The sequence below is a fragment of the Myotis yumanensis genome, unplaced genomic scaffold (assembly GCF_028538775.1).
Source record: "Myotis yumanensis isolate MYYU_CA2020_CCGP unplaced genomic scaffold, mMyoYum1.0.hap1 SCAF_1, whole genome shotgun sequence".
NCBI classification, from domain to species: domain Eukaryota; kingdom Metazoa; phylum Chordata; class Mammalia; order Chiroptera; family Vespertilionidae; genus Myotis; species Myotis yumanensis.
In genome coordinates, this window is record NW_027223752.1 from 31,070,940 (window position 1) to 31,089,146 (window position 18,207).

The following is an 18,207-nucleotide window of genomic DNA, read 5'->3' on the forward strand; positions in this document are numbered from 1 at the left end:
CCAGGGCAGTCTTGGCACATAGGAGTCTGGAACAGAATCTTAGAGCGAGAGGAGTCATAGAGAAGAATGGGAGAGGAAGCAGGAAGGGGATTGTTGGTGAGCCAAATAGGCAGCCATGCTGGGTGCCGAGGTGTGGTGCCAAGTGCCCAGGACTCTAGACTTTCAGGGAGGAGAAGAGGCACCGATGGCCTGAGATGGTTCCGGAGTGCTTCGCTGAAGAGGTAGTCCATGAAGTCAGGGCAGCTCTTAAATAAGCCAAGCCAAGAGAAGAGGGCAGAGCACCAGGAGATGACACGGGTGTAAGAGCTTGTGAAATACATCTTTCCCACTCCTCAAGCTCTACCGGGGGCTTGGTACTCATCCCTCCAGCTCTGTGGAGTTGGCCCAAGTTGACATTTCAATCACTAACATTAATAGAGCACCTATTATATGCTGGGCCCTGGGAGTATAAATATGAGTACGATTTGATCTAGTGCAAAGTTCCTTATGTGGGAGTTTTTCAAACTACAGCTAATGAACCTCTGATCTTGTGGTTCAGTAGGATTTGGCTCGGGCCCAGACCCCTGCCCTTCACAATAACTACTGATGCAGTTGTGATGCCCGTCTTGGTGAAGAACTTCTGGCTCATGGGCAGGTGTAGTCACTGCCTCTTTCCTCCAACTTCTGTTTCCCTCTAGTTCCTTGGACTCTCAGTTAGCTCTCCTTCATACCCTGGTGGGCGGATGGGTTGGATGGGATGCAGATGACACCTGTTCACTTTTGGGACAGAAGGTGAACACATTGGCATAAGTTACAGGAAGGCAGATTTTGCTTCAAAAGACTAGCAGGGCAAAACTCTATCATAGTAAGAATTGGCCCACCGTGGTAAGTCTGTTCTGTGAAGTCATGAGTTTTCCATGGCAAGGAGGGTTCACTAGCAGCTGCGGGTTTGCCTCTGGGACAGCGGTTCTCAACCTGTGGGTCGCGAACAATGAAAATACATCCTGCATATCAGATATTTACATTACGATTCATAACAGTAGCAAAATTACAGTTATGAAGTAGCAACGAAAGTAATTTTATGGTTGGAGGTCACCACAACATGAGGATCTGTATTCAAGGGTCTCGGCATTAGGAAGGTTGAGAACCACTGCCTGGGAGGTGCTGCAGGGAGAGCCCTTTACTGGGTGGGTTTGACCTGTCACTGCTCCGCTTTGGGTGGGAGTAAAGGAAATTATTACTGTTCATCTTTTAAAATTCTGTTCGTATCCCATATCATCCTTTCTTCCCTTTTCTATCCCACTTCATCTTCTGAGTTCTTAATAGTTCATGCTTTCAAAGATGCTCCTGACACTAAGTATCCACCTGCTGAACTTGGGCGATGCTGGTAGCAAGCAATTTGTCTGACTCTGTTGATCATAGAGGCATCGTCCATCCTGCTAAACTTTTCTATGGAGCCAGTACTCCCCAACCCCTCCAGCAAGTGTGTGAGTTCCTGTGTGTGTGTATGTGTGAGATGCTTGCACACGAATGAGTGTTGTAACTGTCATTGCACCTAAAAGTAACAGGAAAGCAGTTTACTTAGTGGGATGGAGGGCCTTGGTTCCCAGGGAGGACTGATCTGCCCTCTAGTCTCCCTTTTCTCTCCTCTATATCCCAACCCCCAGCCTCAGGCTGACTCCTTCAGCTTAATTTTCCAGGCTGCAGCAGTGACTCCACCCTCCTTTTGCCTTCCCCTCCTCCTTCCTCCACCTACCACACACATGGGCTCTGAGTTATGTGCCTCCTGTTCTAATGAGATAAACAACATAACTCTCACGGGGCTCTGTTCATCCCTTTCTAAGTGGAACTCCGGAGCTGAATGCATTGACCCTATAAAGGCACCCTGGTGCCTGTCAGCCTAAGGAGGAGGGTGAGGAAGGGGGACAGGAGCCCTCAGAGAATTGTTGGGGCTTTAGGCCTGTTGAGATGAGGTGGAGTCAAAAAAGACCTCAAGGGAGGCCTGTTTCCATTCTCGTGGCTACAGAAGCAAAGAGCAGCCTGGCCATGCGGGTGCGAGGCCTTCTCATGTCACGTGGGCGTGGAGTCCAGACTCGTTTAAGTCAGCTAACTCATAATAATTACTGACATTTGTACAAGGTTTCATGATGATAAAGAGCTGCTTCTTGAATATAAGCTAATCCCCATGACAGTCCTTATAAGGTAAGTGCTATTAACACCCTTACCTTACAGGTGAGCAGGCAGTCTCAGAGAAGTGTGACATTTCTCAAGGTGACAGGGAATGGCGGTGCACAGACTCATGTGCTCTTCTCTGCTCTGTGGAGCTTCTCCAATTCATCAGGGAAAGTGAGAGAATTAAATAAAAAATGTCCCCTCTTCTGGACATTTAAACTACTTACTAAAATAGACTCTCCCAGGCGAGTGGGCCTGCAGCTACAAGCTGAGTGGTCTGGGGCTGCCTGTTGCTGCTGACCAAAAAGTGCAGTGACCACATTCTCAAGGAGGGCATAGGCTCTGGAAAAATGTTGACAATTTTGACCTCTTGTCACTTAGACCTTTTGAAAGTATTGGTCTGGACCAGTTCCTTCTCGCTCGTATGTTTTTGGTCAGGTTGGAAATACCATGAAATAGCCTGTGGGAGAGAAAGAGTCTAAGGTACAGAGACTACCATGCTGGGGTGGGTCGGGGTTCAATTCTGAACCCACCTCCTGGGATCCCTTTTGGATAATTTGGTTGTGGGTAGATGAGTCTCCTGGAGTCAGGAACAGCAGGGGCAATGGTCATTCACTTTCTGTATTTCTGAGTCTGGTTCATTTCTGGTTGAACTTATTTGGTAAATATTTCTTGAAGTACCTGCCAGGCACTGTGCAAAGCACTGGGGATACTCCAAATGGACATAGTTCCTGCCATCCTAAATCTTATAAAACTAGTAGGGGAGACAGTCCAGTAAGCAGGCAATGAATGACAATACCTTGGGGGAAACACGGGGAATGTTGGGATCCAACAGAGAAGGTCATTGAACCAGTCTTAGTACATCAGGGAGAACATCTAGGCAGTAACTAGATGATGCTTAGACATCCAGAGGTTCTCACTCAGACATTGGAACCATCTATAAGGTTTTTAAAAAAGTAAATTGCCCAATCTCCCCACCTACCTACATTTGGATTGGGTAGGTCTGGCATGAATTTTGGCTATTGGTGTTATTAAGAAGTTCTTCAGGTGACTTTGGTTTTAGTTTGGATTAAGAGCTTCTGACCGAAGAGGAGTGGGCATTGGTGGGACTAGTTCTGGAAGAGGGAGTAGCAGGTCAGTCCATGTTCTTGGCCTTCACTGGATACACCAGCCCAAGAGATGGCCAAAACTCTTGTAAGGGACCAAGAATTAGTGTGCCCGTTCAGGAATTATAGGGTCAGAGATGATATGGTCCGGGACCAAACCACACCAGAAACATCGAATTATTCCCCAGTGATGCCCTCCCTCAAAGAGTGGTCCAAAATGGACCTCCAGGGGAAGTAGAGCAACATTACTTTATCTGATTAATTTGGTCATCTATACATTAGCACAAGTCTGGTTCCCAGAGTACAAGGAGCTCAGAACTTCAGGATACTCCTGTGCAGAAGGCCATGAAGTTATCAACAAAATCAAGTATTAAGTATTAGGATGACTCTTGGTCATGACAAACCCTTAGCTCATAACACCAGGCTCCATCACCTTAATGGTTTCTAAAAATCAAAAGGGGGAGGGTTAGGGACCTCCAACTTGTTCATAACCTCGTGACCCGTGGGAGCAGCTTTGTGATTAAAAGTAAAACTTAGCTCATAAAGAGAATTTGAAAAATTTGGTTCCTTTAGTGCTGGAATAGGTGCCTCTGATTTGAACCCAAACCAAAAAACAGGTAGCGATGACTAGTAAAAATGAAAAATGAATAAATGGGTATATAGCAGACATTTCTATTGACTTCTTTTTTTTTTCCTGCAAAGGGCAAAAAGTGAAGCCAGTGTCCATCTTAACATTTTTTCTCTCCAAATCCTCACCTGAGGACGTGCTGAGAGAGAGAGAGAGAGAGTGAGAGAGAGAGAGAGACACACACACACACACTTAGATGTGAGAGAGGAACATCCATTGTTTCCGTATGTGCCTGACGGGACTGAACTCTCAACCCAGGTGTGTGCCCTGACTGGGAATTGAACTGGCAACCTTTCGGTGCACAGGATGACGCTCAACCAACTGAGCCATCAGCCAGGCCCGCTTAACTTTTAAAGGCCCCCAAATGGCAGACACATGGGGATATAGTCCTGTTGTCTGAACCCCATGGGTCTAGATTTAGGAAGGGACCCTCTCATGTGAAGTTGCCTGCATCTAACAGTTGTCATGTGCCATATTTATCTACAGAGGACTGAATTGTGACCCCAATTAAAGTGAAGCTGGAACATATTTGTTCATTAATTCATTCAGCAGATATTTAGTTTGATTGTTCAGTGTGTCAGGTTCAGTTCTGGTTCTGGGGATTCTGAGAGGAACAAGACTAAGTCCCTTTGCTTGCCAGTCTTTGCACTTTAGCAGGGGTGGGTTAGTTGGCTGGTTTATTTTGGGGTGCATCAGGTAGTCTTTCTAGTCTGCAGATCACCTAACCAGTCTCAAGCCCTTCTCCCTCACCCCTCAGCCTCTACCCCTTGCTCTTTTCTCTGGGAAGAGACCATGGTCTAGTGTGGGGAGTCCATGGTCCTCCAAGGCTTCTGGCTGCCACACTATGTGTCACAGGAGCCATAAGAGTGTTGCCTAATGAGCAAGAAGGCTCCTCATGGGTTACTTGGCATGACAGATGATGCTGGTGTGGGACTTTGGTGCCAAAGGCCAATTAAAGTGGAGAATCTTGTTGGGAGACAATGGGTGCATAAGCCCAGCCATAGGACCCCTGCCCATTTTGTTCTATCGGGCCCAGGCAGGTAGGTGGGGGAATATAGGTTTGCTGGTTTTCTAGGCATCGTGGTCACCAGAGCAGGCCTGTATTCTTATGGAGGCTGCACAGGGCTCCCTTTGGCTTCAGTGAGCTGCCAGCAGCTAACTGGGTGGAGGAAGCCAGTAGGTAGGAGGTCTGGCTCCTTGATCCTGTTTCCTTGCAATGTTTTCTAATCTGGGCTGACCATTGATAGGCAGACTGACTTCTGCTCCACCTTGAAGGGAACTTGCTTGACTTGCGCAGAGGGCTAGTCGATGGGCAGTAGCTGAGATCCGTTGCTTTGGAAACACTGGTGACTATGAATCTGGAAGGTCCCTCTTGTGGTCCATAGGTCCACAGGTCCCTCTGACCTTCTCCCCAGGCCAGGAAAAATAGAACTGGTTTTGGTAAAAGTGATGGCTCTTTTTGGCCTGGGCTCACGGAGACAGCACGGTGGAGTAGACAGAGCAAGGGTTTTGGGGTCAGATGACCTAGGTTCTACCTCAGTTCTACCATCTATCAGCTGTGTGACCTTGGGCTTCTTTCCCTGTGAGTGAGAGGGTTAGACAGCGTGGTTTCCTAGGCCCCTTCCAGTCTGGAGCCTTTAATCTTTACACTGTCTCTGTCCACAGGCCTTGCTCCGGGCCAGCTCTACACATACCCTGCACGCTGCTGGCGAAAGAAGAGAAGATTGCACCCTCCTGAGGATCCGAAGCTGCGGCTGCTGGAAATAAAACCTGGTCAGTATAGTCTGGAGCTTGGGTGGGCCCGTGATGGGAGAGGTGGGGAGCACTGGGCTGGCCCAGGACAAGGTGACTTTGCTCCTTTGTCTGTAATGCGGAGTTTTCAGGAGCGCGAACGTGCCCACATGATGTTGAAAGGTGTGCCTGCTCTCATATCAACTTGTCCATGTGTCCATCAGAGCTTCCCTCCCCTCTGGTGTCTGGTGCAGGCGCAGGGTGGGAACAGGCCCAGGATGAATCACGGTCCCACAGAACAGGAGGAGCTGCGGCTCTTAGGGTCGGGTAATACCTTCCTGTGGCTTCAAGTAAAGAAACTGTGTGTTCCTAAGGAGGAGGGTGTGTTGGGTACCCTTTCCCACCCTCACTGTGGATGAACTTTTGGAGCATCTTACATGAAAGGGCCATTCACTCAGATGGAACCATCTTGGACATGGAATTGGAAGAGTGTGAATAATTAGCCTTTAGGTGATGCTGATTGCTTTGTGACCTGCAGAAGGAATGGGTTGGTATTCTTGCCTGCTTACTGACCTTTTCTTATACTTCTGACTAGATGGCCATCTTCAGACCTGTGTCTGCTTGCAGCAAGGCCAAGTGATTGCCCTGGGACTTTGCTTTCAGGAACCTCTGGTTTTGGAGGGTGCTGGGGCTGGAATGTGACTCAGGGCAGTGAGAACTGTGCTGTCAGGTAGAGCAAATGCAGAACTGACACGTTTCATCCCCCTGTCACCAAAGCCATGCAGACCCAGCCTCACCCCTGCCTTTTCACCCTGACCTCTTAGGTTGTGTTTTCTCTGCAAAATCTCGACTTAAAGTTGTTCAGAATGTTTTCACTCGCAGTTCCATGGTTAGGCCTGCTTTCACTATATGCTTCAACCTAGGCATTGCCTGTGTACAAGTTTTATTTGCTAGGGGTGGGAGGGAGGGGGCTATATTCTTCAATGCACTTCATCCAACCTCTCAAAGGGCCTTGCACAATTTACAGGCCCTCACATACACTCAAGGGTCATGACTGAGATGGTTCCACCCCCCAGCCCCCCGACGGGTTGTAGGAGAGCCAAGTGTCTGGGAGTGGCACAATCCAGTAGACGTATCACGCAGCCACAGGTGGCATTTTACATTTTCTAGTGGCCGTATTAGAAACAGGAAAAAGAAACAGGTGCAGCTGATTTTACTGATAGATTCTATTTCACCCAAAATATAAAAAACATGATCATTTCAGCATGTCGTCATATAGAAATTATAAATGCGATATTTCCCCTTTTTTTGGGTATTGTTTTTGAATGCCTGTGTGTACTTTACACTCTCGGTCCCTTTTATTGTGTACTAGCCACATACAGTGCTCAGTTGGCCCCAAGGGGATAGTGGTGCCCATTTTGGTCAGTGTGGTTCTAGAACTACACTCAGCATATGGTTTTGACCAGCACAGGCATCGCCCGGGAGCCTGGCAGAGATGAAGAATCTTGGGCTTCACCCCAGACCTGCTGGGTCAGAAGCTGCATTTTATTTTTTTAATCCTCACCCGAGGATTAAAAAGACATTATATATATATATATATATAATGTCTTTTATAGAACCAAAGATATTTAGCACTGTAAAATACCTCAGACATTATTAACTCCAATTCCTTGTTTTATTGAAGTCCAGACAGGTTAGGAGACTTTGCTCAAAGTCACACAGCAATTCCTGTGGGAAACAGCAGAGAATCCACATTGTTTGATTTCTCTGTTTAGTGCTTTTTCTGCTTTCTCATGCTGCTGATAAGTATTCTAAAAGAAACTTGAACAAGGCTTTCTCCCCTAAAATCCTTGTTTATAATGTGTGTGTGTGTGTATATATATATATATATATATATATATATATATATATATATATATTATTAAAATGCACCCAAGAGATAGTCGGAATTCCTCCAGTCATTGATGTCAGACTTTCAAATCGAACTATCCTACCGAAAAAGGGAAATTGGTTCTGTAACAGTAGATCTCAGAGTTCACTAGTTTCAGGCTTAGCTGAATCCTGGTGCTCAAGCTTCATAGTGAGGGCTTGTGTCTCTTCTCTTCATGGGGCATAGCCAGCAGCAGCCCCAGACTCAGTGCTCAGCCACACCCAGCAGAAAGGCAAGTCTCCTTCCACAGCTGAGCTGGCTGGGTTTCTGTCCGTCCCACCAATCACTGCCACCCAGGGGCTGGGGCGATCTGATGGACTCATCATCATTATATCACAGTGTCTGAAAAGCACACTGGCTTACAAAGCCCTTTACAAATCCTTTTCATTTATGGCACTTCATTGGTCCTGACCCTGGGAGGCAGAGAGGGAAGGACAGGGTAAATAAGCCCATTTTACAGGCCGGGGAAGTCAGGCTGCAGACAGAGCTAAGGAGAGTTTACTGTGCTGCTCACATATCTGAGAACCAAGTCTCACTGTGAGTGGGATTGAGGCAAGAAGCTACTTACGAGTGTCTGGTCCTTCCACTTACGGACGTTTACATCGGGCACGCTGGCCTCCCAGCGGCAGGCTATGGAGCAGCTGGGGTTACAGCTGGCTTTGGACTTCCCCATCCTTGGGCCCGCCATGACCTGTGCGGGGAGGGAAAGGATGACCCTAGCGTTTGCTGTGGCCAAGTCCCCACCAGCACATTGTGCGTATCTGTGATCATTAGAAAGTTTTCCTTGGGCAGAAGCTGAGGGGGCTGTCCCTGGTCTCAGGTAGTAAAGGCCCAGCCCCTGAGATGCCCGGAGTGCTGGGGGAGGACCCGCTCTGGAAAGATAGTGCCAACCTGGACGAGGGTGACCCTCAGAGGCGTGGCCACATCCCAAGGTGGAAACAGATCCCAGCTAAGTTGGGCTCACCTGAGGCAGGCTTACCCTACAGGCCAGCCAGTGCCCAGGCCACCAGAAACAAGAACCCAAGGCTGGAATGAACAGCTTTTCAAATGACAAAGCTGCTTCGCGGATGGACATGTTTCCCTCTGGGTAATCAGACCTACTACTAAAAACCCTCAAAGCCTTGGGCCAGATGTTTGCCATTTCCGTGTCCTGGCTGAGTCTGTACTACTAGGCCGGGCCTGGCCCTCAGCATGTACCCCGACATCAGTCTGCGACTGCAGGTTGTGAATCAAGATGCCAGGGGAGTGTCTGGGAGTCAGGCCTTGGCCCGCAAAGCATCAGGGCCCGTCCAGAGAAGCGAAGCAGCACAGAAATGCGTCACCCGACATACGGCTGCATTGGATTTTTCACACAAGCCAAAGTTTCAGAAAAGGACCTTCCTCCAGGGCCTCAGTGGGCCCAGGTGGGGCCTAGGAAGAAGGCGTCCCCTTTGGATGGACATTTACAAAACGATGCCCCTTTGGTCGGTTAGTACAGCACACGCTGGATCTCAGCCCCCGGTCAGCGTCTCTGCCTCATCATTTGCAAAATGCAGTTTCCAGCTGAGAGGATCTTTTCCCTTTTGGGGGGTATATCCTTCTCAAGCACTTGGACAGTATTTTAAAACAGTTCTCTCTTATTTGTATTCTATTTGGTTTGGGTTCAAAAAGGACTAGGTTTTTCGGTTGGTGCTTTTAGGTGCGACTCAGGGTAGAATCACTGGTCAGAGTCCCTGGAGAACTTGCTGCGAATTCGTAGTTGGTGTGAACAGTCAGCTGGGTGGACGGATGGAGACGGACGTTTTCAGGGCTAGAGGAGCAGGTGAAGGAGACAGATGGAGGGAGAGGCCAGGGATTTGCTCTCTTTTACCCCCTGCAGTGGAATTGGGAGTAACCTTTCTGAAGATCAATGCATAGAGCCTGTCAGTATTTTAAAAGCACATGCCCTTTGACCTAGAAATTCTGTTGCTAGGAATTTACCCTATAAGTAAATATATAGTAACAAGGTAGAAGGTTGCCCTTTGTGACATTGTTTGTAACGATAACAACAAAGGGTGGAAACAACCAGAAGGTCCATTGATAGGACACTAGTTAAATACTACAGTACATTCATAAAATGGAATGGAATGGAAAGATGTCCAAGATCTATTGTCTAGTGGAAAGATAAAAAGCAAATTGCAACATTATGGGCAAACCTGCTGAAAATCGATAACTGATTTGTTCATCCTAGGCTGAATCTCTACATTTATGGAAAGTGGAAGACTGAATTTGTGTTGAAAGAAAACCCACGAATGAACCAACCACCCTTGGCCCCCCTCCACCCCCAGCCCCTATAATGCTCTTCCTCTTCTCTCTCTTCCCTTCCAGCCTCCTAGTGTGGGCTCCCTTGGACAAACCCTCAGAATCTAGTTACGTCTCTGACTCTTGGAGCCTCCCCTGGGCTCCCCCATCAGCACCCTCATCTGCTTGCGGGGAAGGAGAGGCATTCTCCTGATTTGTGAGAGATGGGGGCGCTGGCCTGGAGCAACATTGTCTCAAGGCATGAGTTTCCTTCCGTGTCAGACCCTTCCACAGATAACGAGGGGGTGCCACAGATATTTATCATGCCGCCCTAACCGGTTTGGCTCAGTGGATAGAGCGTTGGCCTGCGGACTGAAAGGTCCCAGGTTCGATTCCGGTCAAGGGCATGTACCTTGGTTTCGGGCACATCCCCGGTAGGAGGTGTGCAGGAGGCAGCTGATTGATGTTTCTCTCATCGATGTTTCTTACTCTCTATCCCTCTCCCTTCCTCTCTAAAAAATCAATAAAATATATATATATATATATATATATATATATATATATATATATATATATATTTTTTTTTTTTTTTTTAAAGAAATTTATCATGCCAGCACCCAGCGTGTCCCTCCGGTCTTCCTTGTTTCCTTGCCTGAGTCTAGCCAGTGGCAGGCAGCTTTCAGCAACAAAAGCCAGGGTGTCATGTGGGTCAGAGTTGTCCTTCACCCCAGGTCTGCAGAGCTGAGAGCTCTGACTGGGAGCCAGGTCAGGGCAAGGGAGAGGGGGTGCATATTCAGGAATCTTGAGGGACCTTGGGGAAGGTCTGAGGACAGGGCTGCAGATCCAGCCGCTTCTGGTTCAGCCTCCCGAAGCACAGACATCGTTGGTGCCGAGGAGACATTGCAGGGTAGGGAGTGGAGAGCCGACCGCTGCTGTTATTTGTTCCGGGGCTAAATTAGACAGCGATGGAGTTCACCCCAGTCCTGCTGTCCTCATCCCATCTCCCTCACTGTGAACATTCCGCCCCACCTCTGTTTCTTTACTATTTGCTGAAGATAAAAATGTGTCTGTGTGGGGGTGGGGTGGGGCTGAGAGCTGGGGAGAGCTCTTTGGAATTTGAAAGCATTCCCAAAGTCCCTGAACCTATGCGTTTCTCACGCCTAACATCACCCCTCCAATCAGTCTTGAATAAATATCTCGCAACCTCCTACTTGCCTGGGCACCTGAAGGACAACACACGCGACATTATTTCTCTCCACTGACTGACAATGGAGTTCAGTGTTCTCTGCAGCCTGCACTTGGCCTCAGAGGCGACTGCAAGGTGTCTCATGGTGCAGCCACCACAATTCCTGCAACAGGAAGGCTTGGGTCAGGGGCCTGGTGTCCGAGAGCAGCGCCCTTGGACCTTTCCCCCAAGAATGGAGCTCTGTCCTTGGGAAGGGGGAGCCGAGCTGGCAGGAGAGAAAGGTGGATAGTGAGTATCCACCAGAAGGCCCCGAAGCAGGACAGATGTTGGGCAAAAGCCAGCTGATGAGAAAAGAGGCCTTCAACTCCCCCTACTTCCTCTCCTGTCTTTTTTTTTTTTTTTGAATGAAGAAACGAAAAAGGCTGGGAACAAACTTCCACTTGTTATCCCTCTGGATTAAACGCTCGGATCGTCAGCTTAGATCAATTTAGCCTCTTCCAACCCTGGACTTCTTGGTCCCCATGGTCTAGGGCAGATTTTATCTTTGTTGCAGAGGTTGGGAAACTGTGGCACAGAATTAGGGAGTTAATTTCCTGGGGGACACAGTGGGGAAGCCGAGGAAGGAACCTGGGGGAAGCCTGTTGGAACGGGCTCCATGCTGCTCCAGGACCCGACACACATCCATCCTGTCCTGTTGCTCTCGGACCAATAGGGTTTTTACAGCCGGTGTTCATTCTGCTCCCGAAATGTACCTGCGGCCTGTAAATCTCTCTGCTCTTGGGGAGCAAGCGCGGCTCTCTGCCACCCCTGCCAAATTCCAAGGGTGATGGGAGGGAAGGCAGCCAGGAATGGAGTTCTGGTTCTTTCTCATGGTTTTCTTTGGCAGCCACTCAATGGCTGGGGATGAATGACCAAGGGAATGGCCCCGCCACACGTTGTTGGGGGACCATGAACAGCAGGGCAGGGACCATGAGAGACGGCAGCCTGGGTGCTCTAAAGCAGAGGGTGCCATAGCTGGCCAACAACAGGTCACAGGGACCCTCCGAGGGCTGCCCCCCACGGGAGTGATCCCGACACAGCCTGAGTCCCGGCTGCTGGGCAGGGGTGGAGAGGCCTGTTCGCTCGCCCAGGGTGCTGTCCCCACAGCCCAGAACTGCCAGAGCTCTGCAGATGGGAGCAGGCTGCGGCCAACTTCCCCAGCTTTTGAAAATCCTGCATCTTAATTAGTTCCCCACTGCTTTTGTACATGGCCCACATTTTAATAGTCTCCAGGCCTGTTCCACAGTTTGCTCTCGGATGTTCGGCGTGATTTCTCTTCTCCTTAAGACAGTCCCCCTGGCTCCTCCGGCACCCTCCCAGTCTGGGAACAACTTAAGGAGCGCCGATGTGCCAAGCATGTAGCCCGAGATTGATGAGCCTGTCAGCCGGCTGCCTCTGCCCCCTGGCCTCCTCCCTCCTGTGTGCTCCTCACAGGGATGAGGCAGGCTGGGGTGGGTGAGCTGGGGGAGGCGAATGCAGAGACCGGTGGAGCCCCTAGCCAGGTGTGAGCCAGTGGGCAACGTGACCTTCTCCTGGCTCGCAGAGGAGCCTGGCTGTGTCCTTCCGAGGGGAAAGGACGTTGCAGCTCCCACCCCCATCTGTCAGTGCTTATCTGTCTCTGCGGGGGGCTGGAGGGTGCCTGAGCTTGGTCGGCTGGAGAATGGATGCCTTCAAGTGCATCAGGGGGAAATGACCAGTCATTTATCTCTTTCCTGCAGTGTCAGAGCCTGCAGCCATCCATCCATCCCGGGCCTGCAGCTTCTTCAGCTCTTGTTGGCCTCATGAGTGTGAGAGCTGGAGACAGGTGGGCGGCCCCCGCAGCCCCCGCTTCATGCTGTGACTGTTCATGGCTTTTTAAAAACCTTCCTGGCATCTCAGGGAAGGAGCTGGGTCTGGGGACAGCCCGTGCTGCCTTGGCACTGGCAGGAACGCGCTTTGAAGGCAGAGGCGCACCCGTTTTTTTCATCTGTATCCCAAGTGCCCAGAACATAGGCTTGGCACATAGTAGGTGGACAGTAAAGACTTGTTAAAGGAATGAAGGGAAGGAAGGTGTCCGTTGTTTGATCTCAGGCTTGAAGACCACGGCTTAGCTCTCACCATCGCGTTTCGCAGATGAGGGAGACGGAGCCAGAGAGGAGCAGGCTGCGGCAGCTGACCTTGCCTTCCCATCCCGTGTCCAGCCTGGCCTGTGGGGCCTGTCCCAGCGTTGCATCTTGCCTCTCTTTGGTAGGAACTACAGCTGTGCTCTGCGGGAGAAAATACATCAAACAGGGACCCCAAGGTCTGGGTTCAAGTTCAGACCCCTCCATCCACTGGCTGTGTGGTTTTGCACAGTTACCTAACCTCTGGCCTTGAGTCTTCATTTGTAAAATGCAGCATGGCAGCTGCTCTGCTCACTTCACAGGGTTGTTCTGAGAGTCACATGGATGGTGGAGCTGAGGGCGCAGCACGTGCGAGGAGGCACTGGGGTGCCCTCTCTGTGCCACACTGCTGGGCGGCTGAGGGGGCCTCTGCCATACTGTCCCCGTGCCCAGCACCGAGGGTGCACTTGTTGAGGGAGATCCCTGCTCAGCTGGAAGGGTATGTGCTGTCTGGCCCAGAATGGGAACGTGTTCTGCGTTGGAGTCTTTTCCAAATCTGTTGTGTTCCACTCTGAGGAGAGGAAGGAACCCTGGCGTCTGGCTATGGGATTGACTCACCTGGAACAGAACCACAGCTTGCACTAGCTCACACCTTGCATCCCAGAGCTCAGCCCTTTGGCATCTATTGCCTGGGACACATAGATAAACTGGGCAAGACTTCCCTGCTTTTATTAACACCGTGGTGTGCTAGGCAGTGCCCGCCTGGCTGAGTCTTTTCTTCTTATTTTCAAAAAATATATATTTATTTTATTGATTTCAGAGAGGAAGGGAGAGAGAGAGATAGAAACATCAATGATGAGAGAGAATCATTGATTGGCTGCCTCCTGCACGCCCCCTACTGAGGGGGATTGAGCCTGCAACCCAGGCATGTGCCCTTGGCTGGAATCGAACCTGGGACCTTTTAGTCCGCAGGCGATGCCTGTCCGCTGAGCCAAACCGACCAGGGCTGAGTCTTTTCTTCTGTCCTTGGCCTCGGCTGGTCCACCTTCTTCTGAGTACTGGCACCTGGCCTCTACACCTGGCCTTCATTCTGTTCACTCTGTGGGGATGCCCGTTGCTCAGGGGCCAGGGAACTGTGCCTCAATACATACTGCCTCTGGATGTGCTGCCAACCAGGATGTAAGTGCATGAGGACAGGGCTTATCTCTATCATGAACCGACCTCACCAAAGCACCAAGCTTGGCTCATTGGTGCGGCTCCACACTCAGCACTGCAGTAACTACTGTTTCCCCGCTTCTGCCCTCATCCCCCTTCAGTTATTGATCCTGGTAAAATGTGAGCATTATCATGTCACTCTTTGCTTGAAACCTCCAGTGGCCTCCGATCGCACTCAAAGCAGAAGCCAGCTTTCTCACAGGGACCTCACCACCCTTCAAGGCGCCCCTAACTCTGAACTGGGCTCCTCTTCCACTGGCTCACCGTGCCCCAGGCAGATGAGCCTTGGCACTGATAGCTCCTTGGCCTGGAATGTTTATTTTAGGTATTTTTTCTCCCCCATTAGAATATACCATCTATGAAGCAGGAGTTTTTGTCTCTTATGTTCACAGCTGTGTCCCTAGCACCTAAGAAAAGAGTCTGGTACATAGAAAATGTTTAATAATTATTTGTCAAGGGAAGAAATAGAGCAAGGCATCCTCCATGTGGTTCTGCCATGATTTCCAATCTGCAGGCCAACGCCCATCCTGGAATTGAAGCGGGGCGGCACCTCCGCCTTCGAGCTCTGCCTCCTCCTCAGCCTCCTCTGTCCTCTGCGGGCTATGGACTCAGCGGACTCAGCCTCTTTGCTTCCATTCTCTCGGGGCCCATGCCCGGGTGGGGTGGAAAGGTGTGCCCCACTGTCTCTCAGGCTCTGAGAGTGTCAGGGGTTGAGGAGTTAGTGGAGAAGTGCAAGGAGAGGGAGATGTTAGTAGACGAAAGGCAGGGAGCTCCTAGTAACTGAGCACGCCCCCTGTGCCCAGCACTCGATAGTTTCCATGATCTTACCTGCCCCATAACAACACCAGGAAGTGGGCTTTGTTCTGCCAGTTCTATAGATGAGATCAAGGCCACGTGTGTGTTTAAGGCACTAGAGCTGACATTTCACCCCAGAGGGGCCTCTTGTGCTTTCCAGTTATCTGCGTTCTCTTCAGCTATTTCTCCACTCAGTCCATCCCCATCATCCTTCCTTTCCTCCCGTGCTGCTAAGCTGCCCTGGCTTGGTGTGGTGGCCAGCATGGTGGTGAGCTTCCTTTAACAGTGTGGGTGTTTTTCTGTGTCTCGGGTGGGGGGATGCTTATCTGTGGTTCTGGCCTCTGTGTCGGCTTACGAGTGGGTGGGTAGGTACAGCAGGTTGTGGGAGCCAGAGGCCATTTGGGGGAATGATCAACCCTCCTGTTGTGTGGATGGATATTCTCGGACTCTTAAAAAAATATTTTTTTATTGATTTCAGAGAGGAAGGGAGAGAGAGAGAGAGATAAAAAGATCACTGATGAGAGAGAATCATCGATTGGCTGCCTCCTGCACGCCTCACACTGGGGATCGAGCCTGCAACCCAGGTATGTGCTCTGAAGGGAGTCAAACTGTGACCTCCTGCTTCATAGGTCAAAGTTCAACCACTGAGCCATGCTGGCCGGGCTATTCTGGGATTCTCGAACATGCGATAACAAGGGCCTGAAGGGTGCAGTCTGGGTGATGGGTCCTCAATGTGAACCTTATCTATTTTGAGCTTTGTGAATCACAAAACAGGGAGTCAACGGCAGCCAAGAAAATGGCACCCCTGAGGAATGAGCAGATGGATTCCTGGGCCTGCCACCATCTCAGGAAATCAGGTCTTTGGCTCCCCCCAATCTCTTCCCCTGTGGGGTGAGATAACAATATCCTCCCCTCCCCCCGTGAGCCTGATGGGGATACATGAAGGAATGATGCTTAAGCTCCTTGCTCCTTGGTGTACGTTGATGTATAATAAACCCAGGGAAATATGATGAGTTTAACTCCTCGAAATAATAAGCACCCAGAGAGAAAACTGCACATTTGTATTTTTAAAGAAAAACTAGAGGCAGGTTAAAAGAAAAATCTGAGCACTCATGATGTAGCAGGAGGATCGTCTGCCATTGTCTGTGGGATTTCTCCCTCCCTCTTGCACCATAACTCTACCTCCGGGCCCCTGCCTCGCAGAGAGCTCGTGATGGATGGACGGATGGATGTGCCTTGTCGGGTGTTTCACTGCAATTTCCCTCGGGGCAGTCTGTCTGTTGGCAGAGCACAGCCTCCCGAAAGATGGTATCTCTTGCAAACTCGACAGCTAACAGACAGCTCCTCTCTTTGTATATTTCCCCAAAGAAGAACTGTCTTAATCTGTTTTTTTATGTGGCATATTTTATTATAATCCATATATGACTTGCAGGTTTTCAGTCCTCCATCCTGAGCCAAAAACAAAACAAAACAAAACACACACAACAACGCGTGAAGAGTCAGCGGCTCCGTGAGCCTGTGACATCCAGGCGTGTGCATTTTTAAATGACCTGGGATTTAATTACTCACTGTGCTCCCATGTTGTACTTTCAGGCTCATCTTGCCTGCATCCTGTTAATGAGCTCAGTGGCTCCAACAGCCCAGTGGAAGCTTTGCTTTTGGTGTGTTGGGTGGTAGGCTTGGGGCACCTGTGTCCAAAGCCTGTGGCTTTGATCTCCATCCAAGAGGGTGCTGCCCTGTCCACCCTGTCCACAGCCCTGGGGAGAAGCCGGCCATTGCTCTTCACTATTGATTTTCTTTATTTCTTTGCCTTTATTTGTGATTTTCTTTTCTTTCTTCTTCTTCTTTTTTTAAAGACTTTCTGTGCTTCAATCCTTGTTTGTCTAAGAGGTTTTTTCTTATTTGGAAACCGATTTGCTTCGGTTTGCACAGAAGCTGTCTCTGGTGTGATGGATCGTGCTGGAAGTCACCCAAGGAGTATCTCTGTTCCCAATTAGAAGTGGAGGCAGAGCTGCGTACGGGGCCCAGGGAGGCGGCTGGCTTGGGTGACAGCTGCTGCCACTCTGGAGAGAGTAACGATCCGTGGGTTTATATCCATGTGTATAAAATCAGGCTAATTTAAAGATGAATTATGTGTGTGTTTTGGACCATTTTCTTTCAATGTTAAAGGTTTGATGGCTCCTATCAGGTTATGTGGTCCCTAAATTTGTGTGAGATTCAAATTGAGTACACTTTTAAAGAATGACTAAATCCTACAACTAGATGAGATGTATTCGGATAAAACAGAATCAATGAAATCCCTCAGGGATTTCAACAGGGCGCATGTCTGGACACACATTGTGCAAAAGCTTGGACCTATTATCTTCTTTCCCCTTCAGTTTGGACCTCCTGTGGTCAGGGCCAGAGAATGTACCCTGTGCTGGTTTGCTGGGAGGCCCTGGCTAGCATGTTACTCTGACCTTGCAAGCCTTACCCATAGTGCTTTGAAACCAGGGTTTGCCAGAGGTCAGCTAGAATGCTGTCTTAGAATGGCAGTTGGCCAGGTATTAAGCAGGCAACATTAAGAACCATATTTAATGTTTTTCCTGTTTTTTGAAAGCAAATTATAGCAAACATTACTTTTAATGGCTACCAACCTGCCCTAATATGATAGCCACTAGCTACATGTGCCTACTGAATACTAGAAATGTGGCTAATATGAATTGAGATGTGCTATACGTATAAAACACACCAGATTTTGAAGACTTAATGCAAATAAAAGAATGCAAAATATTGCATTAATATTTTTATATTGATTACGTGTTGAAATGATAATATTTGTATATACTAGTATTCAGTTAGGAAAAATGTATTATTAAAATTAATTGCATCTGTTGTTCTTTACTGTTTTTTAAAAAATTATTGATTTTAGAGAGGAAGGGAGAGAGAGAGAAATATCAATGATGAGAAAAAAATCATTGATCAGCTGCTTCCTGCATAATGTGCCCCCCCCCCCCCCCCCCCACTATGAATTGAATTGTGACCTCTGGTTCATAGATCGATGTGCAGCCACTGAGCCATGCCGACTGGGATGTGCTTTACTTTTT

At 49.2% G+C, this 18,207-nt stretch overlaps 1 protein-coding gene across 1 annotated transcript in view; it reads left to right on the forward strand.

Moving 5' to 3' along the window:
• Positions 1 to 18,207, forward strand: part of DPF3 (double PHD fingers 3) — a 271,445-nt gene that overhangs the window by 128,483 nt on the left and 124,755 nt on the right. Inside the window, exon 3 of the mRNA XM_070417223.1 lies at positions 5,551 to 5,658. Coding sequence (XP_070273324.1) covers positions 5,551 to 5,658 — 108 coding nt within the window. The remainder of the gene's footprint in view (positions 1 to 5,550; positions 5,659 to 18,207) is intronic.